This window comes from Tenebrio molitor, chromosome 2, assembly GCF_963966145.1.
Source record: "Tenebrio molitor chromosome 2, icTenMoli1.1, whole genome shotgun sequence".
Classification (NCBI taxonomy): Eukaryota; Metazoa; Arthropoda; class Insecta; order Coleoptera; family Tenebrionidae; genus Tenebrio; species Tenebrio molitor.
In genome coordinates, this window is record NC_091047.1 from 1248439 (window position 1) to 1273053 (window position 24615).

General features: G+C 43.9%; 5 protein-coding genes and 2 non-coding genes across 10 annotated transcripts in view; 5 read left to right on the forward strand and 2 right to left on the reverse strand.

Annotated features, from left to right (window-relative positions):
• The window catches only part of Dpp10 (Dipeptidyl peptidase 10), a 34075-nt gene extending 18094 nt beyond the window's left edge, over nucleotides 1-15981 (forward strand). Inside the window, exons 3-14 of one of the 3 annotated variants that reach the window (XM_069038518.1) lie at nucleotides 2179-2392; nucleotides 7498-7592; nucleotides 7730-7857; nucleotides 8021-8232; nucleotides 8280-8550; nucleotides 10273-10396; nucleotides 10449-10678; nucleotides 12111-12659; nucleotides 12708-12923; nucleotides 13767-13924; nucleotides 14081-14292; nucleotides 14346-15981. In XM_069038518.1, the coding sequence (XP_068894619.1) occupies nucleotides 2179-2392; nucleotides 7498-7592; nucleotides 7730-7857; nucleotides 8021-8232; nucleotides 8280-8550; nucleotides 10273-10396; nucleotides 10449-10678; nucleotides 12111-12659; nucleotides 12708-12923; nucleotides 13767-13924; nucleotides 14081-14292; nucleotides 14346-14483 (2547 nt within the window). In that variant the 3' untranslated portion in view covers nucleotides 14484-15981. The remainder of the gene's footprint in view (nucleotides 1-2178; nucleotides 2393-7497; nucleotides 7593-7729; nucleotides 7858-8020; nucleotides 8233-8279; nucleotides 8551-10272; nucleotides 10397-10448; nucleotides 10679-12110; nucleotides 12660-12707; nucleotides 12924-13766; nucleotides 13925-14080; nucleotides 14293-14345) is intronic. The other 2 variants (XM_069038519.1, XM_069038520.1) reach the window with 2 other exon arrangements.
• The window catches only part of Cbp53E (Calbindin 53E), a 107785-nt gene extending 86165 nt beyond the window's left edge, over nucleotides 1-21620 (reverse strand). The window contains exon 1 of one of the 2 annotated variants that reach the window (XM_069037042.1): nucleotides 21416-21620. In XM_069037042.1, coding sequence (XP_068893143.1) covers nucleotides 21416-21505 — 90 coding nt within the window. In that variant the 5' untranslated portion in view covers nucleotides 21506-21620. The remainder of the gene's footprint in view (nucleotides 1-21415) is intronic. The other variant, XM_069037043.1, reaches the window with a different exon arrangement.
• TRNAH-GUG (transfer RNA histidin (anticodon GUG)) lies at nucleotides 336-407 on the forward strand. Its single transcript has one exon. It is a non-coding gene; the product is annotated as a tRNA-His (tRNA).
• TRNAH-GUG (transfer RNA histidin (anticodon GUG)) lies at nucleotides 730-801 on the reverse strand. The gene has a single exon. It is a non-coding gene; the product is annotated as a tRNA-His (tRNA).
• On the forward strand, nucleotides 16145-18571 carry LOC138122740 (glutamate receptor 2-like). Its single transcript, XM_069037036.1, has 7 exons — nucleotides 16145-17053; nucleotides 17098-17280; nucleotides 17335-17428; nucleotides 17482-17622; nucleotides 17669-18090; nucleotides 18141-18325; nucleotides 18371-18571. The coding sequence occupies exons 1-7, from the start codon at nucleotides 16471-16473 to the stop codon at nucleotides 18563-18565; spliced, it is 1803 nt and encodes a 600-aa protein (XP_068893137.1). The 5' UTR covers nucleotides 16145-16470; the 3' UTR covers nucleotides 18566-18571.
• On the forward strand, nucleotides 18883-21954 carry LOC138122743 (CLIP domain-containing serine protease B4). Its single transcript, XM_069037041.1, is given in 8 exon segments — nucleotides 18883-18945; nucleotides 18948-19071; nucleotides 20048-20195; nucleotides 20248-20429; nucleotides 20480-20588; nucleotides 20637-20818; nucleotides 20925-21205; nucleotides 21720-21954. Coding segments are annotated over 8 exon segments (1200 nt in total). The 5' UTR covers nucleotides 18883-18894; the 3' UTR covers nucleotides 21843-21954.
• A 240-nt stretch (nucleotides 21955-22194) lies between these two features.
• On the forward strand, nucleotides 22195-24353 carry LOC138122761 (uncharacterized). The gene is made up of 9 exons (XM_069037062.1): nucleotides 22195-22771; nucleotides 22825-23007; nucleotides 23061-23154; nucleotides 23203-23322; nucleotides 23372-23548; nucleotides 23595-23697; nucleotides 23744-23852; nucleotides 23901-24085; nucleotides 24138-24353. Exons 1-9 carry the CDS (start codon nucleotides 22195-22197, stop codon nucleotides 24351-24353), a joined length of 1764 nt encoding a protein of 587 aa, XP_068893163.1.
• The last annotated feature ends 262 nt before the right edge of the window (nucleotides 24354-24615 follow it).

A 24615-nucleotide genomic window follows, 5' to 3' on the forward strand; every position in this document is an offset into this window, starting at 1 on the left:
AATATCTGCACAACTTTCAAAATCACCCTGTATGTTGTTTAGTTTTTTTAATTACAATCTATCTTGCATCGATGCCGTTGATTATTTACACGAAAACATTTTCAAGTTGTAGACTTTAATCTTGATTATTATACTTAAGATTTTTTTAGTGATACAATTAAAATAAAAAATGTGTTTAATTTTGTGTAAGAAAGTTTGGACAAGTTGGCAGGACAAGATAATTATAAGTTTTAAAAGAAAAAAAACTGTTCGCTTTGTTGCGAAAAGTAGAACACGGAGAAAGTTTGTTAGCTGTTGGTGAATAAATTATAAAAGAATTAATCAGATCTCGATCGGCCGTGATCGTCTAGTGGTTAGGACCCTACGTTGTGGCCGTAGTAACCCAGGTTCGAATCCTGGTCACGGCACGAGATTTTTTTTGTAATTTTTCAGTTATTTTCAAAATTGGGCAAGAGAGCAGAAAAGATGAAACGCAAAATTGAAAAGAAAAATGTATTTTTGGTTTTTCAATTTTTTTTGAAATTTTCAAAATTTTGTCAGTTGTCAACTGTGAATATTGAATAACTTATACATATTAACGATACACATGATTAGGCTCCTCATTTGATTGTAAATTTTGAAGATAAAGGAGAAATATAAATATATTTTGCGTAATAATAATAATATTCACACATCGACGATTTTTATTTCGAAATTTTTTTTTTAAATTTGTAAAAAAAGAATCTCATCTGCCGTGACCAGGATTCGAACCTGGGTTACTACGGCCACAACGTAGGGTCCTAACCACTAGACGATCACGGCTACTAGAGACTTATTAATAGCGCTATAATTTATTTCCGAATAGTAAACAAACTTTCTCTCGATTTATTTCTTGCCTCGAAGCTGCCCGACCGGATGCCAAAAAATTGTTCGCTTGAATACCTCACGTGCTCACATTTTTCGGTGAATTAGACGGAATAAACCAGATTCGAATCTTGACCTTGAACCGTTAGAAATAAATGAGAATCTGTAATACCTTACAGGACCTAGGTAATTTTTTCAAATATTTCCCAAAAACAAATCTACCAAATTCTAGCATGACCTGAATTACTATTGAAACGGTTAGTATGTCTTGAAAATTTGAATAAACGGCAATCCGTGACTAATTAATCGTGTTATAATTTATTCTCCAACAAAATAAACTTTCTAGCCCTGGAGCTATCCGACCGCAACAACAAAATCCTCCGCTCGAATACCTCCGGTGCGCGCATTTTCAAGCGACTCGTCCCGTGTCATTTCCCGTGGCCCCGAGCATTTTCAACGGAAAGTTTAGTCACACCGCAACGAATCAATTTACTGCAGTTTTGTACTCTTTAATGGTTGTCGGTTTTTGGTCCGGTTCAATTAGCGAAAGCGCTATTATAGCCCGTAGCCATCTGTCGGTATCGATCCTTACTGCAGTACGCTTGTTTATGCTATCATTGGCTTGGGCCCCAGGCACAAAGCCAATATTTATCTTTACCATAAGACAAACAAAACAAAAAAGAAATGTTGCGTAAACAGTGCACACTTGGTTCCCAAACAGGATAATTCGATCGGACCGAATAAACAAATTGTTTAATTTTGGGGGGTGGGTTTTCACCTTTCGACCCCCTCCCAAGTTGCAAGACCGAGCCATAAATAAACATGAAGCGAAGAAGGTCGCGTTGATTCGTCGGGGAAATAAAACAACCATAAAAGCCGACTCTAATTAATTTCCACCATAATTACCGTTTCCGGTAATTACTCGAAACGGCACGGCGAGCTTTGTTGTTGGGTTTGCAGCACGAAAGCTGCGCCGACGACAAGAACTTCGCTTTGTAATAATTAGGTTTGGTGCATTGGAGCGACATCCATCTCGCTCTGAATTTTTCCTCCAAACGCGTTTTTGTCTTCGACGCACCATATACATATTTCATCGGAAACAAGCGTCGAACTTGGAAACTCGGCCATAAAGGCGAAGGCGGAAAAGGAAACGACTGGAAGCTCACAGATAGCGGCTAGACAATAAGTCCGGGTTCTGCACCGCAAAGCAGATAACATTACCGGAAAATATTCTAAGGGCCCACCTCCACAAAGAGGCACCCAACGAAATCTCGTCATTTTTACAAAACGAATCCTTCAACCCGGACAGTATCAAGAGTATCGCGCTTGTTTCAGGAGCTCGTGTCGAGCAACACGAACCAGCGCAACTGGCGGGGCATCCTGATAGCGCTCCTGGTGATCGTGGTCGTCCTGGCGCTGATCGTCACGTCCGTCGTCCTCCTGACGCCTCCCGACGAGGGTCCCCGAGTCAAGGGGGCCAGGTTCAAACTCCAGGACATCCTCAGTCACGACTTCCAGCCGCTCAGGTTCAACGGAACGTGGATTTCAGGTCAGAAATCGATCGGCCGATGACGATGCCGGTTTTTGCAAACGATATCGAACATGCATTATTTATGGCGACGCTTCGTGAATACATTCCCGAGGACGCCGCCGGAGATTAAACATTTCGGGGCAGTTTTTGCGGCTGGACCGAACCGGGAACCTGGGTTACAGCGATCGCGGCTCTCGAAAGCTCCGCGTCTCCGGTACCACCAGAAAAACTCCGGGACTGCCAGGATTTCAACTCCGCTCTCTAATCCCTAATTCTGAAAACGCGAATAATTCACATAGAAGACGCGTTCCGCTTCCTTTGTTCCTCTAACAGGTTACCCACGTAAATCTTCCGGAAGCGTACGTACAATGAGAATCTAATTTATTTGTTGCGAAATTACGAAAATGAGAGCCGAGCTGCGTCACTGCAATATTCAATAACTCAATTTGGGGAAGTTAGAGCGAATTTAAAATGTAATTTGTGCCCGTCCCGGAGCATGCTCTTCAGGGTATTCACGAAATTGTTGTCTGCGTCGCGTTATGATTTAAATGTTTCCTACGATGGCTCGTTTGTTCCTATCGTGGAACCCTGCATGGTTCTTATCGTATTATCCATTCATTAAAACATAATCTAGACCCTCACTTTAGCCCTTTTGCTCTTTATGGTCCGCTTCTCATTGTTAGTATAGCTGTTGGATTTTCTCATGGGCTATGAGTCATATCTGCGCAAATGACGAGTCTCAAGTAGGTTCAGTTTTCATTTACAGTTTATCTCCGCCTTCGTGCAGATATTTCCAAGGTCACAGCCCATGAGACAATCCGATACATCCACTTCTGTTCTTCCATCATTACACGATCTTATTTGTTTTCTCCTCTGGAACTAACCAAATCAACTGAATTTTCTACATTTTTCATTCTTCTAAAATCTAATTTTTTTCACAGGTTCTAACTATTTTATTCTTCTAAAATCTAAATTTTCTAAAGGTCCTAGCTATGAAGGAGAACTGTTGTATTCTATTCTGTCTGATAAAAAAAAATGCAACTGTAACCTTCTTACAATCTAGCTCTGTTGATCTCGACTATTTAAGTCTTCTCCATTTTTTTCCACAGGTTCTAGCCACCAAGCAGAACCGCTGCATTCTATTCCGTCACATTTATTTTATTTTTTGTCATTTAATCTTTCACGAGAATAAAGAAAGAACAAGTTCACCATTTACGGCCCCGTTATTTCTAATAGACCAGTTTGCAGCATCCCAACGTTTTCCGTACAAAAACTGTTAATTGTATTCGCGAGGAATTTTTGTCACAACTTCTCGAGTGTTCTCTCCTGCCCCCAAGAAAAGTAATATATAGTTCGGCGTGGAATCTCTGGTACGCGTTCGATAACTCCCACGCCCGATCCCGTGTTGCGTCACATGCCGCTACCGAGCCACAACACACGAACTACCTCGACTGTTGGCCTTTCCGCAAAAGCCGCATTTTCCACTGCGAAATTAATAACCGAATTTATCACGACGAAATGAGCGAGTTATTCGAGTTTGCGTCACACTCTTGCCCTTTTTGCGGCGGAAAGATCACCAACTTCATGGCCAAGTCTTGCACGTCGGGGCAAATCCACGGCCATTTATAAGCGCGAAAGTGGATGACAAATTACGTCGCTTTGGGGCATTATGCATCTGTATCATTTTTCTTTCGAGTATCTGGGCGTACTTTATTTCCCCGTTTGGCCGATCCATTTTTTATTTGGACGATTTTGTCCAAAAACATTTGTTACGCGGCGCACTTGTAAATCTCCATTATTTGGCAAAACGAAGGAATAAATCGGTGACGTCCACACACTCGGATTAAAAAAAACATAAATCGGGTTTACTCGTCGCCCGGTTAAATCCACGGGCGTCGTTTTAAACCCATCGATTTATCTCCCCTCGTGGCCTAATAATTTCATTAATTGTGGAAATTTATCTTTGGAAAGAATCTGGATTTGTCTGCACTGGAAATATACTTTCCCGTCCACACGCGACCGCATCGATTCGACAACCAATATTTAATAAGCTCCCTTAATGGATAATAATTTATTTCGGCGAGCTTTTGCCGCTTTGGCGGGCGCCGTGCGACTTTTGGTACCATTATTGCAGGAAAGGATACATCTTTCATTCCCCCCGAAAGGGGGCAGACTGCTGAAGCTTTCCAGAGCCTTTTCAGCCACACTGACGGGAAGATTCGGGATGGGTATGGTGAGGGTGGGTGCGGAAGGAATGTGGTAGGTCCTGAGACCCAGCATTCGTCTTATCTGTGATATGGGACGAGTACAGGCCCCACGATGTGATGGTGTGGGTGAAAAAAACACCACACCAGGTTAGGCGGCACCGGGGTTAGAACCCGGGACCTCCCAAATGCAAAGTGGCGCGCTAGGCGCTTGGCCACAGTCCTCGGTACCACTCCAGAGCGACTCGCCATAATTTAACCCTCTGTTATTTTCGACCGTACCCCCCGTACGAATTGTATTTTCCTTTGATATTAATTCGTCGAATCGTTCCGTGAGTTGATTTTGTTACGTTTCAATGGATACGTTCAGTCGGGATTGAATTACTTCAATGCCTATTCTGAGACGAAACGACGCGGCAAAAAAAGAAAATTGAGTTCGTTGTGAAGATGGAATTTATTGTGCTCCTCCGGGTGAATATGCCTAAATTCAGACGAACAGATTCGACAAGTGCGAAAACCAGAAATAATTCCTCACGTCGCGCATTTCCCTACGATCGTCTCCTTGTTTCCGCGAATACGACTAGAAACGGCGACGGGTCCGAAAGGAGTTTATTGAGGGCCAATCGCCTATCGTTTCCACCTCGCCGGATGCAAAGATTCCAATAAAAACTCAATAAAACAGGAATCTGCGGACGCACAAAGGAAACAAATTTCAACAAAGTTGAACAGTGCTGATGTCGATCTGAATAATCGGATTTTTATGGACAAAATTTGAAAATTATATTGGCTGCGACAAACCAAACGCCAGTCGCGGATTGACTCGTACATCTACAGTTACATCATTAGATCCAAATTCAAAAAGTAGAAAAGTAAATGACCAGATTTTATTTACGTACTTTTGCTTTAAATTTTTTTGACGTGAAAACTTCATTAGGCGCGCCACGCGGCCAATGAATTAATTTCTGCGAGACGCTAAAATCGTCACGCGACACGCCAAAATCGTCACGCTCACATCGTCATCAGGCTCGGGCCGGAGAACAACGAAAGCGACACTTTATTTACTATGACGTCATATGGCTAATTAATTATTAATTTATGCCTTGTTCCTGATTCCTCCATAATAATAATAGCGTCATAGAAGTTTTCACTTCTATCGTGCGCTCTTATGTTTAAGTAAAAATTCCGAAGTCTGTTGAACCTTGAATTTTTTGCAGCAGAGTAAAAAAGAAATATGTGCACTCAACTTTCATGTTTTCATTTAGCTTTATCTCCGCCACTTGCACCATAAAATTATAACTTATATGAGTAAGAAAAATATCTGTGGCAACTAGAAAGCTCTGATTTGAGGAAACGTTTTATCGGAACCGGATATCCGGTTGCTACGAATAAACCAAAAGAGTAACGTCCAATCTGATGGCAGAAATTAATTCAGAAGGGTCCAATTACTTAAAAACCAAAGTTTCAGGTCAATCTGAAGAATTTTTTAAAAATCGAAATTTTTTTGTAAGTTTCCAGTCGTGAAAAGTATGAAATTTCTAAGGTCGTCCAATTCAGTTGAAATCTGGCTATTTTGTCAATTTGACTATTCTGGTTAAGAATCCGGGCTCAGATTTTTGCTCCTCGTTTCGGTGATTTTTTTATTAATTTTTTTGTCAACGGCAAGATGGACTCTTCGGAAAACGACATCGTCTCATATTCCGCTTCGTAAAACTTCAACGAAGCCGAATTTTAGCTTGAAAATCATTCATTGTGACCAAAAAAGTCCAAGAAATCGACTGCTGCAAACCGCATTGACGTACCATTTTTCGTTCCGGAACTAGAAAGCTCTGATTTGAAGAAACGTTTTATCGGAACCGGATATCCGGTTGTTACGAATAAACCAAAAGAGTAACGTCCAATCTGACTGCAGAAATGAATTCAGAAGGGTCAAATTACTTAAAAACCAAAGTTTCAGGTGAATCTGAAGACTTTTTTTAAAATCGAATTTTTTTTTGTAAGGGTTTTCAGTCGTGAAATTTATGAAATTTCTAAGGTCGTCCAATTCAGTTGAAATCTGGCTATCTTGTCAATTTGACTATTTTCAATAAGAATCCGGGCTCAGATTTTTGCTCCTCGTTCGGGTGATTTTTTTATTAATTTTTTTGTCAACGGCAAGGTGGATTCTTCGGAAAACGACATCGTCTCATATTCCGGTTCGTAAAACTTCAACGAAGCCGAATTTTGGCTTGAAAATCATTCAGTGTGACCAAAAGAGTCCAAGAAATCGACTGCTGTAAACCGCATTGGTCTACCATTTTTCGATCCGGAACTAGAAAGCTCTGATTTGAAGAAACGTTTTAGAGTAACGTCCAATCTGACGGCACAAAATAAATTCAGAAGAGTCCAATTACTTAAAAACCAAAGTTCCAGGTCAATCTGAAGACTTTTTAACTGTGGCCTACATTGCGAACCTTGCGAGCACACCGGAGATGAAGCGTGATCATTAGAGAAACACAAACTGGTGAAATAAATTTTGACGTGCGGAAAAGTACTCCACCGTTGACGTTTCGCCGCTGTGAACAACTCCAAAGCTCTCCACATGAAACATTCATCTTCGTCTGGAGCCTCCGTCGCGGGAGAAAACTTCCAGGGCCGATTTACTCGATTACTTTCCCGGGTCATCCGCAATTGATAAAATTTTCATTAGCCCCCTTATCGCGGTTAGACGATATCGTTGGCGTTGGCGTAAGAAAAATCGTTAGAGTGTTTTAGCGCGTTAACCGTCCTGGGAGGGCGAGTTTTCAGTCGGGAAGGGTTAAACATAAATTATTTACGACGCGAAATCTCGCCGTCGTTTAACCAATTTATCTCGCTCGGAAAAATCCGTTCGGGTTTCGCTGATCGAATCCGGCCTCTCATTACCCTTACGTCCTGTTTCAGACGAGGAGCTGGTGTTCAAGGACCAATGGGGCGGCATCAGCATCATGCACGCGTCGAATCTGTCGGTTCGCACCTTAATGTCCAATCAAACTTTTGTGAGTATCTGCAGAGGTGATAATTGAATATCGATCCGGCTTTTCGGGTCTTACTTAAAAGCGCCGAAAAGCTCGGCGCTTATTAAAGCCCCATCTGATATTACGCAAATTCACCGAAATTTTCCAAAATGTTGCAGCTGCGGCTGAATCCGACGAGGTTCCAGTTGTCGCCGGACCAGAGGTATCTGCTGCTGGTCCAGAATTTCCAGAAGCTGTTCCGGCACTCGTTCCTCGCCCAGTACACGATCTACGACATCCAGACGGGGTGAGTTCAACCCCTCAAATTTATCTACCGGAAGGGTTGGAGTCGACTCACCGGAATTAATCCGGACAACACGAAACAGACGCAATTACGATTTTCTCATTCTTGACCCTCTCGCCCTCCGATTTAATCGCTGCGTAACTACCCCGTCGTAAATTATTTACAGCAACGATTTCCCGCTGCGTCCGATGCCGGAAACGGAAGAGCATCCCTACCTGCTCTTGGCGGAATGGGCGCCGAGAGGCCACGGCCTCGTCATGGTCCAGGATTACGACATCTACTACAGGAAGAGTCCCACTTCGCACACTGGATACAGAATAACGAACACCGCGGTGCCCGGCGTGGTGAGCCACGGCGTTCCCGACTGGCTCTACGAAGGTACGAAACCACACCAAAACCTTCCCGAATGATCCTTCTCCTCGTAGAAGAGATCCTGGGCAGCAACAGCGCGCTGTGGATGTCCAGCGACGGCCTCCTCCTCATCTTCGCCTCGTTCAACGACAGCCTCGTCGAAGAATTGCGATTCCCCTGGTACGGTTCGGCGAACGAGGGACGACTCTACCCGGACATCCGGTCGCTCCGGTACCCTAAACCCGGAACCAGAAATCCCAAGGTGACCCTCACCATCGCCGACTTGGCCGACACCTCCAACATCAAGATAAAAACGGTGATCCCACCAGTTGCGCTGGCCAACACGTAAGTCAAAATAAATGGGCGAGTGGGGATTACGGGATCTCTCCCAGGGAATAGGGTCGGATCTGATTTTTGTCTCCGTTGTAGCGCCATTTGGACTTTTTACGCCTTATCTGCAGATCTGGGCAGCTTCATCTTTTAATTAATCGAGTCACCGCAAATAACGAAGCGATGACGGATTTGTGATTAATCTGAAAAGTTGCAGTCTGCAAACTTTCCAGTCGTTTGAATGATAAAAGGAGCGCTCCATAAAACCGTCTGCGGTGTCAGACTTTTTCGAAAACATATCGAGTCCACATTCTGAGACCTCTTGCAAAAAAATAATCATAGTGTCGTGTACAGCTGGGGCGAATTTACGAGAAAAGCTGAATTTGTTACGGAGCGGATATGAAAGATCGCCCTGCGAGATACTGCAGAGTTGCCCTTTTGCATGAGACGCGCTCGTAATAAAAGTGATTTCGCGTTCGCCCCACCTATCCAATCAATTACAGAAAAACTGTAACAAAAAGCGCGCCGGAATAAGACCGGAGTTAATGCAGTGCCAACAAATTTTACACTTTTTTTACAACTCCGGTTTGTAAATCGCCCGGAGTCCTGAAATCGCTCCGGAACAAGCACAAAAAACTCATTCCGCTATTCGAACTTGATAACTTTTCACACTCCCTTAACCGTTACGTTAAATAATGCAAAGCGGATTGCCGGTGCGAAGCAATTTCATTACACATATCGACATTAACATTTCACTGTTTTTCCTTTTCGTTCTGGAGAGCGCTACTCATAACGGGCCTCGGGTTCGTTATCTTGGAATTTTTTTGGCATGGGAATTGTCGCCGGGTAGATTTTACACCTCCGGCGAATCGATGCGTTACGAATTTACCCCCACGACACCCATTCGAGCACTAATTTATTCAGGAGCTACAACAAACATTACACTCTTTATCGCCCCCAGTCAGACTCTTAATTTACCATTAGTTTAACGCGACTCGGCGGGATTTGCTCGCGGCGGTGAGGATGTTCCCAGAGCTTTCTTTCTGGCATTTCTTGCACCTAGATCTCGCTCTAGACGTCCCAAAAACAGCACAATTTGCACGAGAACTTTTATTTTTCTCCTCGCTCTCGCATTTACGTCTTTGTAATTATTTCCGCTCTTAGGAAATGATACAAGTCCATCTTCTACATCTTCCCTCTGTCTTTGCCATTGTATTGCTTTGTTCCTCTCTAATACTTCCTTTCCTCTATCTTTCACACTTGTTGTTTTTGACTTTTCCTTCTTCTATCGTTATCTTCAATTCTTCTGTTGTCTACACTGTTATACTCCTCCTCATTCTGACATCTAGATCTTTGCAATTATTGCAATTGTATTGCTTTCTTCCTCTCTATTATTTCCTTTCCTCAATCTTCCACACTTGTTGTTTTTGACTTTTTTTCTTCTTCTATCATCACCTTCACTTCTTCTGTTGCCTACACTTTCCTGCTGTTCTTCTCCTCATCTTCACATCTAGATCTTTGCAATTATTTCTACTCTTAAGAATCCTTCCAGCTCTACTTTCCTATGTTTTGACTCTTCTTTTTCTTCCCTCTATCTTTTACGTTGCTTTATCCCTATCCTTGCTATTTTTGACTTTCCTCCCATCTTTATCATCTCCTCCAGATCTCTAGACCCTTTAATTACTTCTACTCTCAGGAGTTCTTCCACATCTTCCTTCTTCTACTTTTTTGTTTCAGGGAATATTACTTCACCGCAGTGTCCTGGATCAGCCTGACCGAGATCTCCATCGTCTGGCTGAACCGCCCCCAGAACCTCTCCCTCATCACGATTTGCACCAGCCCCAAGTGGGACTGCCGCGAGGTGACCCTCCCGCCTCCTCCTCCTCCCTTTACTGTTCGATTTTCTGCCGCAGACCCAACGGATCACCAGCGACGGCCACGGCTGGGTGGACATGGGAGACAGTCCCGTCTTCGGCACCGACAGCAGCAATTACATCACGGTAGCACCTGTCAGAGACGGTCCTGCTGGATATTTCCGGCACGCCGTCTCCGTCAACATCCCGAAGAGACGCATTATTCCTCTCACACACGGAAAATACGAGGTGACACGTATCCTTACTTGGGACCACTCGAACGACGTCATGTAAGTAGTCATCGAAGACACCGAAGGATGTCTCCTGCATACTTCCTTGTTGCGGAGATGCAGATATCGGAGGAGAAGACGCGGGGACTAAATCAAAGTCGCGATTTACATTTAATATGCTGTTTGTATGCAGGAAAAAACACGTGCGCGGCAGAAGGAAGCCTCTGCTATATTCCGGCTTCTGTTGGGAAGAAATAAAAAATGAATAGGCTTTCGTTCGTTATCGAAGCGGTGCGGCTGAAAGTGAAGGGCTGAAAGGGTCTGGTGCATACGAGACGAGATTTCTGATTAGAAAATGGCATCGGTATAGAAAAAATCCGCGAATTTCGCTCAATTTCGTTCTACAGTGGACTGCAAAAAAATCTCTTACAGTTAGAACCTTTACGTCTTTCTTAGCACACTTTCCGAAGGCGTCACTGTGATTTTTAAAATAATTCACCAACACGTGTGATGTTTCATTACACCATCGCTCGCGGGGGAAGGCGTCGGAAACCGTCAATTATTGTGCTTTTTTAAAGCGTAGATTAATTAGAGCAAGTTGACAACTAACCTAAAATTTAGAGCCAAAAAATTTTCTTTTTTTCTTTCTTTGCAATGTTTTACATTAAGAATAGAATAACGTAACGATTTCTATTCTCGAAGCAAATATCTAAGGGCTGAAAACAAACATGTTCAATTATGTCCCGATTAAACATAAACAAATGTCATTCGTTTCAAACGGCGGGAAATTCAAATTTTACACTGTTCTTCACGGTTTAATTTTTTCCAACGCCTACTCAGCCCAGGATTTCATTTGAACACGCGATAGGATTGAGTAGCTTCTTGCGAGGGACAGCATCCCATTCCTATTCGTCCTCCGAGCCGGACAGCACATTCTTGTTCTGTTTACGCACCATATCTGCGTCCTTCCTCCGTTGAATGTTAAGCGGCCAGGATGTTGATTTAGTGAATCGAATGTGTGCAAATAGTGGGTTTCAGGTCGTTGTGCGTCGGACCTTCGTTAACCTCTGTCACTCGATAATTAAATTTAAAAATGTCAGCCCAACCGTCATATCTCGGGCGACTGCTTGAGCACACTCGACTCGCTTTAATGTTGACCCAAAAAGTCGACACCGTCACATGCATGAAATATTAATGGAAACTCAACAAGTACGGGTCGGCTGTATCTTTATCTCCTCGACATACGTCAACCCATTTCGCATGTGAATTCACTTTGTATTCTTCGGGGCGATCGGTTCAACCCTCCGACTCGCTTTAAAGCAAACACGACGCGACACGTAAATAAACATGAAAAAAATGAATGTAATTTCAAAGCGATTCCTCCGTCTTCTATTTATCTTCTATTATCTGTACCTTTTTCGGTATTTATTTCGTGACCGTCTTTCAGCCGGCGCTTTTTTCGCTCGAGATAATTTATTTTGTTCCTTTTCAGATACTTCCTGGGCATCCCCGAGAACAAACCCGGCCAGCAGCACCTGTACCGCGTCACATCCGTCCCTCCGAGGACCGGCGCCACTCTCCCCCCGCCCGTCTGTCTGACCTGCGTCCCCGAACCGCCGCCCACCTCGCCCCCGTATTTTTTCATGGACGAGGACACCTACTTGCTCAAGACCAAGTACTGGGAGGACGAGGACGACAACGCCGTCATCACGACGCCCGCCCCTCGCCGCAGGAAAAAGAAGCCGAAAGCGAAGCCGACGGAGCCGTCTTGCCTCTACCACAACGCGGTCTTCAGCCCCGCCTCCACCTACTACGTCTTGGAGTGCCTCGGCCCCGGCATCCCTTACAGCACTCTGTACAAGACGGCGATGCCGAAGCCCAAACTGATCGTCAACCTGCAGAACAACACCAGACTGAGGGAGAACGTGGCCAAGATGGCCATGCCCCAGATCAAAACCTTCCCGGTGCAGATCTCCGGCGGGTACCAGGCGCACGTCAGACTGCACCTTCCGCCCGGTCTCAGAGAGGACGAGATCACCAGGTGGGTCGGTCTTGGTGGATTCGTTGGATTTTTTACGGGCCGTTCCAGGTATCCGCTAGTGGTACAGGTGTACGGCGGCCCCGGGAGTCAGCTAGTGACGGAGAGGTGGAGGATCGACTGGAACACCTACCTGACAGGTCACAAGGATTTTATCATCGCGCAGATCGACGGACGAGGGTCCGGGGGTCAAGGACATCAACTGCTCCACAAAGTTTATTACAAATTGGGGTCGGTCGAAGTGGCGGATCAGCTGGAAGTTACAGAGTAAGTTTCGATTCTGCTCGATAATGCATAAATTTCCTGTCGACCCAGAACGTTCCGAATTAACGAATTGGGTTAGTCAGCCGCAATAATTTATACAGAGGAGCATCATCGGGTAATCGATGAACTCTAAATTCTTTATCCGAGTGAATGGGAGATTTTTTTAATCCTGTTTTTGCCAACGCGATCCTCGATACTGACGCGGAAAACGAATAACAAAATACAATTGCTGTCAATATCTGAGATTCAATATTCGTCCTGATGACGCCAACGCGTCGACATCGACAGCAATTGTGTTCCGGTGCAGATGGAGACAATTCAAACTGTTTCGAATTTTTAAGTGTAGTCTTATGGTGGTTCGCTTTGCACTTCAAGGTCGTTTGGCCCCTACATGGTTTTGCACACTATTTGAGATCAACGAATTACAAAATGAAATCCTGGGCAAGTTATTATTTCAATCCTGGCACTTTTCCAAGCGGGCGCCGTTTCATTTTTTCTCCATAGAACAATTAAGAACCTCGTAATGTTTGTGTCTGCAACAAGCAATACAGGAGCGTACCGCGTCGTGCCTACGAGACAAATAAGAAAAAATCGAGCCCGTTCCGCAGTAATTTAACCACCGAATCCCATTCACCCTTTCGGGATAATATCCCCGAAGAACGTTACCAACAGCTGCACAAACCTATGTGAGCCGCATCTTGAAACTGTTTACCCCATAAATCCCTGGCCCGTTTAAAAATGTATCTCTTTAATCGAGCCGCCTCAAATTAAATCTCGTTGGGTAAACAGCCCAAGGCGGTGCAGGTGGCCCTTAATCGACCTAAAAAAGACAAATTCGCGTTCCAGATACTTGAGAGACACCCTCCACTTCATCGATAAACGGAGGGTGGCCGTTTGGGGATGGAGTTATGGTGGTTTCGTGGCCGCATTAGCGCTGGCAAGTCCCAAAAGTGTTTTTCGATGTGCTATCGCCGTGGCTCCTGTTACCAACTGGAAACTTTACGGTAAGATGTTTTATTGATATTTGCGCGGGGCGAAAAAACGACACGTTAGGAAAAAGAATCGTCCCTCCGTTTCGGACGAGTTTACGAATTTTGTTGTTTTGCGTTTTTTGTTCGAGGAAAACCCTCGAGCCTCTCTAATAGTTTGTAAATTACCAGATTCCGCCTACACCGAGCGCTACATGGGCCTTCCGAACGTGACTGACAATTACAAAGGATACGACGAAGCGGACGTCAGCAAAAAAGCGCATTTGCTCAAGGATAAAATGTTCTATCTGGTCCACGGCTCTGCGGACGACAACGTCCACCTGCAGCAGTCGATGGCGCTGGTCAAGTCGCTCTCCCAAGAAGGAACCCTCTTCCGACAGCTGGTAATACTCGTCGGTGTGAGTCCCAGACGTCACGTTTAAAACCACTCTTCCAGATCTATCCCGACGAGAACCACGGCTTGGGCGGCGTTAAGACGCACCTGTACAGGAGCATGGGCCAGTTCTTCGACGACTGCTTCCAGAAACAAGTTCCTCCGGAGTTCAAAGCGGGGCTGCGCAACGACGTCGAGTAGTACACCTTTAACGATTTCTTCAACTAGGGGAGAAGAGTGATGCCAAAATGAATCCGACGAGGTCCTTAATCGCTTTAAAACGACATCCACGTTCCCCTTTCGGCGGGATGTTAGTGATGAAAGTGCCAAATTTTGAAAAATTTACGATTGATGTTCTCGTTTCGATGTTTGTTAAATTGTTGGGAATTGCAATAAAACGCGATGGAACTCAGGAATAAATGGAGAGGAACAACCCCTCAGACACGAAGTTGCGTCGGGTCTAAAATTGACAATTAACGAACGTTCAATTAATATCGCTTATTTCGGGAGTAGTACAAGGGTGGACGAGCGACGCCGCAACATGTCCGGTGGAGCGTCGCTGGTGGACCCGACTCGCCACAACCAGTATTATTACAAGAAGAAACTGATCTCGTTGACGGAGAACATTGCGTTGCATTAACATATCTCAATTATCGTTGTCTTCGAGACGTAACGCGTCCTCGTTGTAATAATCCAGTCAATGAAAGGATCCAACCCTAGATTTTAAAATGACCAACATCCAGGATTTTAGATCCGCGCTAGTCTCGTACCGTAGGACCTCCAATAATCACAAACATTCAGATTTCAATATTTTAGCTCTAAGATAGTGTTCAGAGGGTCTCTTTCAAGCCACAAGCCTTAAATCTGACCTTCTAGTTTCTTTCCATTCTTCTATCATTTTGTACAAAACGAGTCAATTTTTGATGATGGCGTACTCAATTCTGAACACTGATGACTTTTATTACTAAGCATTGGACTATAGGTGAAGTCACCTCACTCCATCACGTACTACTCATAATCATCATGTAAATAGATTTTATTCGTAGCTAGATGTACAGATATGGGTCCAATAACTGTTCTATTTTTCCAACGATGGTACTGTTCTTCAAGTGCACGGTGTGACTTTTACAAACAAAACGCACGATCTAGCAATAACCACTTCGCTCTAATAACTCCTGAACAATCGACGAGGGGGCGCCGCCCCCGCGTACAATACATGATAGCTTGACCCAAACAATCTGATAGGTACTAACTATAGTGAGATTATCGATTAAGTTTTTGTTGGTTAATGGTTATCGATGAATCCGTACAGCGTGGGAGAATTTAAATTTTTGACAGACACTGTTGCCAACGTTGAGATCAAATCAAGCTCAAAAGTACTAAACTGCAAGACGCTGTTCAATTATCTGAAGGAGGGACGTATTATTTGTACATAAATACACGATAATGTGCATTTTCGAATGAGTTCCGTTTGTAAATTAGTGAGATTCGTTTTTTATATATTACACGCCTTAATTTCGTCGATCATGTGATACCTTCTATCATCCACTTCGGAACTATTGTAAATATCTTGTCAACATTCTTGCATCTGTCATTCGATGGTTGTTCACACAATAGTATACTTATAGTAGCCATTATTGACAATTTACTAGATTATTATACTAAAAATTACAAAATAAATAAAGACAAATACGAGGTGGACGTTTTTTTTATCTCCTCAACCCAAATCCTTGACCAGATTGACCAGTACCGTCGAGTACCACCACCTGCAAGACTTTCTGGACGGGGCACCGGAAAAATTGCAGCGAAACAACGACTGAATCGATAAAACACTGGTTTTTATCCAGTTAAGCACTTCTGGGTAATCGCGATAATTACATAATAATTTAATTTCGATTAGATTTTGATTATGATAATTTTATCGTACGTCACCGTCGCCCTTCATTTTATTAAAACCCAATCCATAACAACCAAAGCAAGAGACGCGACCCAGAAAAAGAATTTTCACAAAAAAAAAGCCTTACAGTAGTGACCTTTAATATCTTCTTTATCAATGTGCGGAAAAAAATTATTGTCGTCGATCACGAGACCGCATTAAGTATGAATCACCCGTTCCAATATTAATCCTGGGCAAATACCAACAAACAATATAAGTGAGAATCGACAGGAAAAAATCACACAAAAGAAAATGTTATTGCTCAATTTCTACACCAACATTTTGGTCAATTTCATCATAGATCATTATCACGGCGACCGCCGCTGCCTCTTCATTTTCACAGACGATGATCTCGATTACGGCGGTGCCGTCCCCGCGGTCAGAATCAAAATGACCGCTGGCAAAATCGACTACGACTTGATTTTTAATTACAACGGGTGTCAGAGCGTCGTCGTCTACGTGGCCGACCCCGTGGAGGTGTTCGTCGAGTTCGAGCACCAAATCCGGCACCACCTGGAGCGGTTCAACAGAAGGAGATTTCTGATTGTGCCACGAACCCTCGACGAGGACTTCGACAAACGCTTCTTCGCTCTGAAAGAATTGAATTTTGTGAGCGACCTGCTAGTTGTCCTACCCAGAGAGGAGGTTTTTGAGCTGAAAACGCACATATATGTAGGTGTTTCGGACAACAACCAACCGGTACTGCTGGATCGGTGGTTCCCAGAGAACCAAAGCTTCGCGTCTGGGAGCGATTTGTATCCGGACAAGCTCACCAATCAGTTTGGGAGGGCTTTGAGAATGGCGACGTTCACTTACGAGCCTTACAGCGTCATAGGTAAATCCCCGGGAGTCGTTTTCTCAAAGTAATACTCTTCGTAGGAGAGTCAATGGAAGACCATCACGGTTCCGAGTTGGTCTCGGCTGTGGAGTTTGCTCTCAAGTACAACATGACACCGGTTCCTGTCGTCAACGATAAAGACTATTGGGGGGAGATTTTTCCCAACTGGTCCGGCAACGGGCTTCTGGGGAATCTGGCACAAGACAATGCAGATATCGGGTTCTGTATCTACACCACTAAAACACTTGGGGGTCTCTTGTTAATGTAAGAATTTGCAGCTGCCCTCTACACTTGGGAAATTTGCTACCACTACCTAGACCTCTCCAAGCCACTGGTGAGGACAGGCATCACGTGTCTCGTGCCAGCACCAAAGTACGACTCTTCCAAATCTTCCCCACAGATTCTTCCTTTAGATCTGATTCTAGACTGGCAGCTCGTTGGTTGACTCCTCTGTTCTCCTACTCCCCCCAGCTCTGGATCTGCGTGGTTATCGTCTTCGTGGCAGGAATCGCCGTACTGTCGTTCATCCTTCTGTGCTACAACCGCAACAAAACCATGACGCTCAAGTGAGTACCAGATGAGTCCGAATCGTCCAAACAGACACAATTCCAGATATCCACCCCAACGAAAACGAACCTACCCCTATTTCGTCCGGATTGCTGCCAAAATAATAATGAAACCGGTGCTGCAACAATCTCTGGCGCCACAAGAAATCCCAGTGGAGGTCTCGAGCAAACTCGTGATGGGCCTCATGTTGGTGTTGAGCCTCGTCCTGACCAGCACCTACAGCAGCGGCCTCGCCAGCATCATGACCCTCCCCAGATACGAAAACGCCATCGACACCGTGGAAGACTTCGCCGGGAGCGGGCTCGACTGGGGGGCCACTCAAGACGCCTGGATCACCTCGATACAGAACGCCGAAGAACCCACCTACGTGACCATCGTCAGCAAGTTCCATCCCACTCCCGAGGAAGATTTACGCGAATTTTCCAAAACCGGGAAGTGGGCGTTCTCGATTGAACGCCTCCCGTTCGGTACCTTCACATTTCCCGCGTCTGGTGCGAGTTCTAGCTTCATCTTGCAGAAAATTACGCGATCGGCGACTACATCGGAGAGGATGTGATCGGAAGTTTCCACCTGATGCAACAAGACCTCTACTGGGAGCAGTGCGTCATCATGTTGCGCAAAAACTCGGTACTGCTGCCAATTTTGGACTTGTTCATTTTGAAAATCTTCGAAGCTGGCTTGATCTCGCAGTGGCAAAATAAGGTGAGTCGATTTCGGGGGGAGGGAAAATTGGAGTTGTTGTTCTAGGCGGTGGATTTGTACATGAACGCTCACGTCCAGAGAGTTGTCAAGTACTACCAACATCACGTCCAAGGCCATGAAGTTGTCAAGTTGAAATGGAGTCACGTCCAAGGCCCTTTTGCTATTCTAGCGATAGGTTACTGTGCTAGTCTTGTAGTTTTTGTCCTGGAGGTGACAATGCAAAGGGAAAAAATAAAATAAAACCATGTAGGTACTCCAGCTTTGTTTTTATTCCAAAACCTAGTCCACCACTTAGACAAAAGATTTTTGGACAAGTGAAAGAAACGAGGAAATGATTTGAGTGAACGAATCAAGGACTGAAGATACCCTCGATTAATTTTATTTATTATTGCATTAATATGCAACTAGTCGTGTTATTATCGCATCGGCGTCAATAATTACAGCAACTGATTCGTTTTATTGACGCTGTTTACGGTCAGGTGCAATCTAGCAAAACCTAAACTTTGGAGCGAGCGTTGTGGGGAGACTTGGGGGGGCAAGTCCCGTCGGACACGCTGTGTTACGCATGTATGATGATTTTTTTTGTATGTGGAGGTCATAATAAATCGTTCAAACTCTATCGCTGATTTTATTCAGCTTTTGCACTATTGTGGTACCGGACACAACGACGAACAGGCGCGAAGTGAAAATGTTCCACGTGGTGTGTTACGCGACTCTGCTTCTGGCCCTTTTGTCGACGACGTCGGGTGAGTCCTTTGCAGTTCCACAATCGAATTGGCAATTTTTTGAAAAATTAATTTTTGCGATTCTACCAGTCGAAGATGTTGACCTGTCGCGCAGCTTAAGTAAAGCACTGGTCCGTGGCAAATGTCCATCAAAATTATAATTAAATCGAAGCTAGCGGCAGGAAGTCCTTTTCTTCCGAGAAGAAAATTATGGATGAGCGAAGGCCGCGACAAACTGCGTCCCGAAAATAAACTCCTAATTGATTCTTCCTTTAATAAGTAATCATTGATAGCATTAATATTCGCTGCACGACAACACCGGCCTTGGAATAAATCAAGCTCGATGCCATACGGCACCCTTCTTCGGGAAAATACCGGAAACAACTAATTGCTGTTATCTGTGACAATTATTCAAGGATTATGCGAAAAGCACAATTATTCATACATTATCTGTTTTTTGGGATCGAAAGGTGTAATAATTTAAACGGAATTAAACGCTACAATGATTCGAGATTTTTTCTTCCGTTTGAACTTTACGGAAATTTTTTGCCAGGTTTACGTGCGTGTGTCTTAAAGACGTTACGGTTCAATAAATTATTAAACGTGTGGTCAGTTCTTGCGGTCGTAATTCTGTGTTATTGACACAGAATTTTTCAAAAGGAAAAAAACAATGGGAACAATATGGACGAATTTTATATTGTTGTTACACACCACTTATAAAATATAGAAAAAACGGCCTTGGCCAAATCAGTGGCCTTGTAAAAATTCCCAAATACATTATGGGTTAATGCTAATTAGATCTTCAAAACCAACAGGATGCTTCTTTATCGAATTAATCTCGTTTGTGGTAATTAAATTCAATTGTTGTAAGCGAGAAGGTAATTCTTTTAAATTTATTATCGCTAGACACGCGCCTGCTTTGCAAAGGTCCCAATTATCGCGATTTAAAGAATAAAGCGAGAACACTGAAATAACTTGACTTCGATGACTTCGACAGGTGGGCCCCAAAGCTCGTACCAGTCCTCCGGCGACCCCTTGAGGAACAGGGGCACCTCTTACTGCCCCCAAAACACCGAATGTTTGCCTCTGGCGCAGTGTCCACTCCTCGACAACATTTTGTCCAACGAATGCGTCAACACCGACAGGTTGAAAGCGACGACTAAAAAATGGGAAACCATATTATTTTGGAAATTGCAGAATTTCGAGTCTTGCGTGCGGCTTCCAAGGCTACGTGTGTTGTCCTTTGGTGGCCAACACCCTCAACAATATCAATTCGGGAAAAGTGGTGGACGGGCAAAGGTGCGGCCTGTCCCAAATCCAGGGAGACAATTACGACGGGATAGGCGCGTTCCCTTGGGTCGTCAGGGTCGGATTCAGGAGTGAGTAGATTTGAAAAAATTACAAACGTCTAAAGGGGAGATTGTCACAGATGTCCTCACCGGAGAGGTGAAGTATCCTTGCACCGGCTCCATCATCAACAACAGGATAATCCTGACGGCGGCCCATTGCGCCCTTGCCAAATCCGACAAATACAAACTGTGAGTGAAAATCTTGAAATGATCGCATTTTCGACAAACTATTTCCAGTCATTCCGTCCGCGTGGGCGAGTGGAACACCAACAGCGACATCGACTGCGGCGAGGAGTTCTGCGGCATGCCCGTCCAGGACATCCCCCTCAGCTACGTGATCGTCCACCCCAGCTACGACAAGCAGACCTACAGGAACAACATCGCCCTGCTTGTCCTCAAGGACAGAATCAACTACACAGGTCAGTACGAGGGCGCCAAACCGGAAACACACACGCCAATTTGGCTGTGGGAATCTTCAATCTATCACGCTTCACAACACAAATTGATAGATTGCTATTTTACTAGTTACCGCCCAACCGATATGCCTGCCGGAAACATGGTCGGTCACCAACACCGATGGGATTTTGGTGGGTTGGGGCAGGAACGCCAAACAGAGCTCTCCCTCGACCTACCAACAGACGCTCTATTTGCCCATCACGGATCTGGGGTTGTGCCACAGCGTTTACGGGAAGACGCTACCCATCACGGACAACCAGTTGTGTGCAGGGGGAGAGACCGGGAACGACGCCTGTGCCGGGTTTGGGGGGGCGCCGCTGATGGTTCGACACGGGGACACCCATTATCAGGTGAAAATAAATACTAAGAAATCATTAATTTTATTATTAACAGTGATTCCTAGAGATAATTGTGAAGTTGAGAGAATATATAATGTTGCGCAACGCAAACGTACAATATTTCTGTTGGGGCAACATAACCTCAATTTTTAAAAAATGTCGTAATTTACCACGCGCATGTATTTTTGGTCACTATTGTAAAGAAATAAACTAAAGACTTACATTAAAGGCTTCGAGAACCGACCGGTGCGGTGTAACGTGTCTTGCATCCATAAATGGGGGCCCAATACTTTTCTTCGAATTGAATGACATTACATCCTGCAACTTTCACAAACCGCAGTTCCAAGTTTATTAAACTCAATTTGAACACTCTCCGAAGCATTTCGCTTAATTTACGAATTAAAAGTTATATCTTCAATATTGAGGGATTGACAGATTTCGCGCTAATCAGGGTAGGCAACCAGACATACAGAAAAACCCCAAGACGGAATTTTTGCAAAGATTGAATTATTTTCTCTTGTATTAGGTCGGAATTTTGTCTTTTGGGTCCGACCAATGTGGAGCTGCCGGAATACCGAGTGTCTACACCAACGTGAAAAAATACATCAGTTGGATTCGTGAAAATATTCCTGTGATTTATAATAATTAAAATTGTTCGTTTGGTAGATAGTGTAAGATAGAGTAGCATAGAGTAGAGAGTAGATAGTTTAAGAGTAGAATAAATGTGATAACGAAAATTCTCTAATAAATTTTTTAATTAACATTCTCTTTTATTTGTATTTAAAATGCGATGCCCCATCGCATTCAATATTTATTCCTGTTTGGGTTGATGATAATAAATGTCATTTAATATTCTTTCAAGAAAAAACTTCTTAGAAAGTTAAAATAGAACAAATTGGAGATAATAGAGTGGGCAAACACACAACGAAATGTTTACCGAAGGAAAATTTACATATTCAGACATGAAACTCGGTGACATTTCAGCTTCGCAGTGAGACAAGATGGTTCACCTGAGCCATTTAAATCTTTTATTGGAAGTCTTATTAAAAAGTTATTTTTTCAATTCCCGTTGCGTCCTCGTATTTACCGACACCATCAATAAAATTGAATTGCAACCAGCAATACCGACAATTTACCTGGAAGTACACAACAACACATTAAATTCCAATTTAATTTTTAAACATTATGGATGTCAGGACGTGCTCATCCATCATGAGAACGCCTCCGACCTATTTGTGCAATTTGAAAAATTGATCAGGCTCAATAATGAAAGGTTCAACGTGCGCCGTTACATCATAATAGGCACGGACGCCCTAAAAACGTTCAACACCAAGCAACTGGAATATGTGAGCAATCTCGTGGTCGTACTCCCAAATCTCGACACTGAAAGCTTTGACCTGATCACGCACTTGTACGGCGACGAGAACAGAAGCTACGAGCAGAAAATTCTAGACGTGTGGTACTCCCACAATTGCAGTTTTCTTTACGGCAACGACTTATTCCCGGACAAGCTCTCCAATCAAAACGGGCGCCGACTCAAAATCGGTACTTTCACGTATGAACCGTACTCAGTTGTCGGTAAATATTGTACAAAACTCGAGAAAAACGAATTGTTCTTGTTTTGGATTCAGGAGCGGACAACCAAACTTTCCACGGTACTGAAACGAGTCTCATCTTCGAATTCGTCAAAAAGCACAACTTGACACCTGCTTTTACCATAATTGGGGACGATTTGTGGGGCGACATTTACGACAACTGGACCGGGATAGGTATCTTGGGGAGTTTATTGAACGACGAGGTTGACGTCGGATATGGTACCACTACCAAATCGCAAAAAACTCTCAGATAAATAGAAATTTATTTTAAGCCGCGATTTACACTTGGGAAGAGTACTACAACTTCTTAGACTACACCAAACCCTTGACGCGAACAGGAGTTACCTGTTTAGTACCGGCTCCGCTGTAAAAATTAAGTATATGTAGTAGTACCGCTCTAATTCCTCTTTGTAGACTAGCGGCAGGATGGTTAACTCCTCTCCACTCTTTTTCTTTCGAGATGTGGATTGCTCTACTACTAGTACTCATATCCGACACTATTGTTCTAAGCGTACTACTGTACAAAAACGATAAGTAAAGTATTTAGATTCTGATGGAACAACATACAAGAGAAGGTTTTCAGTCGGCAGTACCTTAACGACTCCATTATGACGATGATCCAGTTGTACCTACTCCAGTCTCTTAAGATACCAATGAAAAGCAGACTGATGAAATATTTCATCGCTCTAAACATGGTGATTGTGTTACTTCTCTCAAGTACTTATAGCAGCGGTCTGGCTAGTGTTATGACAGTACCAAGGTACGGTACCACTTTAAATTCGACGCAAGACAGTCTGGTGTTGTAGATATACGAAAGCGATCAAAACTGTGAAGGATTTGGCTCTCAGTGGACTTCCCTGGGGGGCTCCCACCGACGCTTGGCTCATCTCGTTGAGACAAGTTGAAGAAGTACGTGTAAGTACCATTTCGACAAAAACTGACAACTCGATTGTAGGCGGATTACAAAACCATTAAAAACAATTTTGTTGTGAAAAACGAAGAAGGTTTAGTGGCAGCGTCAAGATTGCATAACTTTGGATTCTCGCTAGAAAGACTGCCTTATGGTAACACTGTTGCATAATTGTTTGGTCGCCTCTGTGATGCAATTTCAGGTCATTACGCTGTTGGTCCGTACGTCAGAAGAGACGTAATCTCAAATTACAGAATTATGCAACAAGACATTTACTGGGAGCAGTGTATTTTTGTGGTTAGGAAAAATTCGGTTCTTTTGCCTTTGTTGGATGATCTAATCTTGAGAGTTTTCGAGGCTGGATTGGCATCATACTGGGAGCACAGAGTGAGAGGGCAACAAAAGTGGAAATTTAGAAGATGGGGCTCTTGTTTTGTAGGTGGTGTCTCAATATATGGACATGTCAGTGCAGAGGGGAATAAAGTTCTATCAGCACCGCGTCCAAGAGCACGACATTGTCAAATTGAAGTGGATTCACGTGGAAGGTACCTTTGCCATCCTCCTGATCGGCTACGCCGCCTCCACCATAACCTTCTTTATCGAAATCGCGAATAAACGTCATTTACGAGCGTACAGGCTTTCAGAAAATAACTGATAACTGTCTCTTGATGTGTTGAAGACATGAGTCATCAATCTATAGTCTATTCTTTCCTGATAGGCGGTTGCGCGCGCCATTTACAAAATCCTGCAACGAAATGCAACCTCCCTATTGGTTACTCTATTCCACTAACCAATAGGGAGGTAGCATTTCGTTGTAGGATTTTGTAAATGGCGTGCGCAACCGCCTACCAGGAAAAAACATACTATAGAGCACAACACTTGGTGTGTCTCAGTGGTCAAATCTAGAGTCTCCGCTT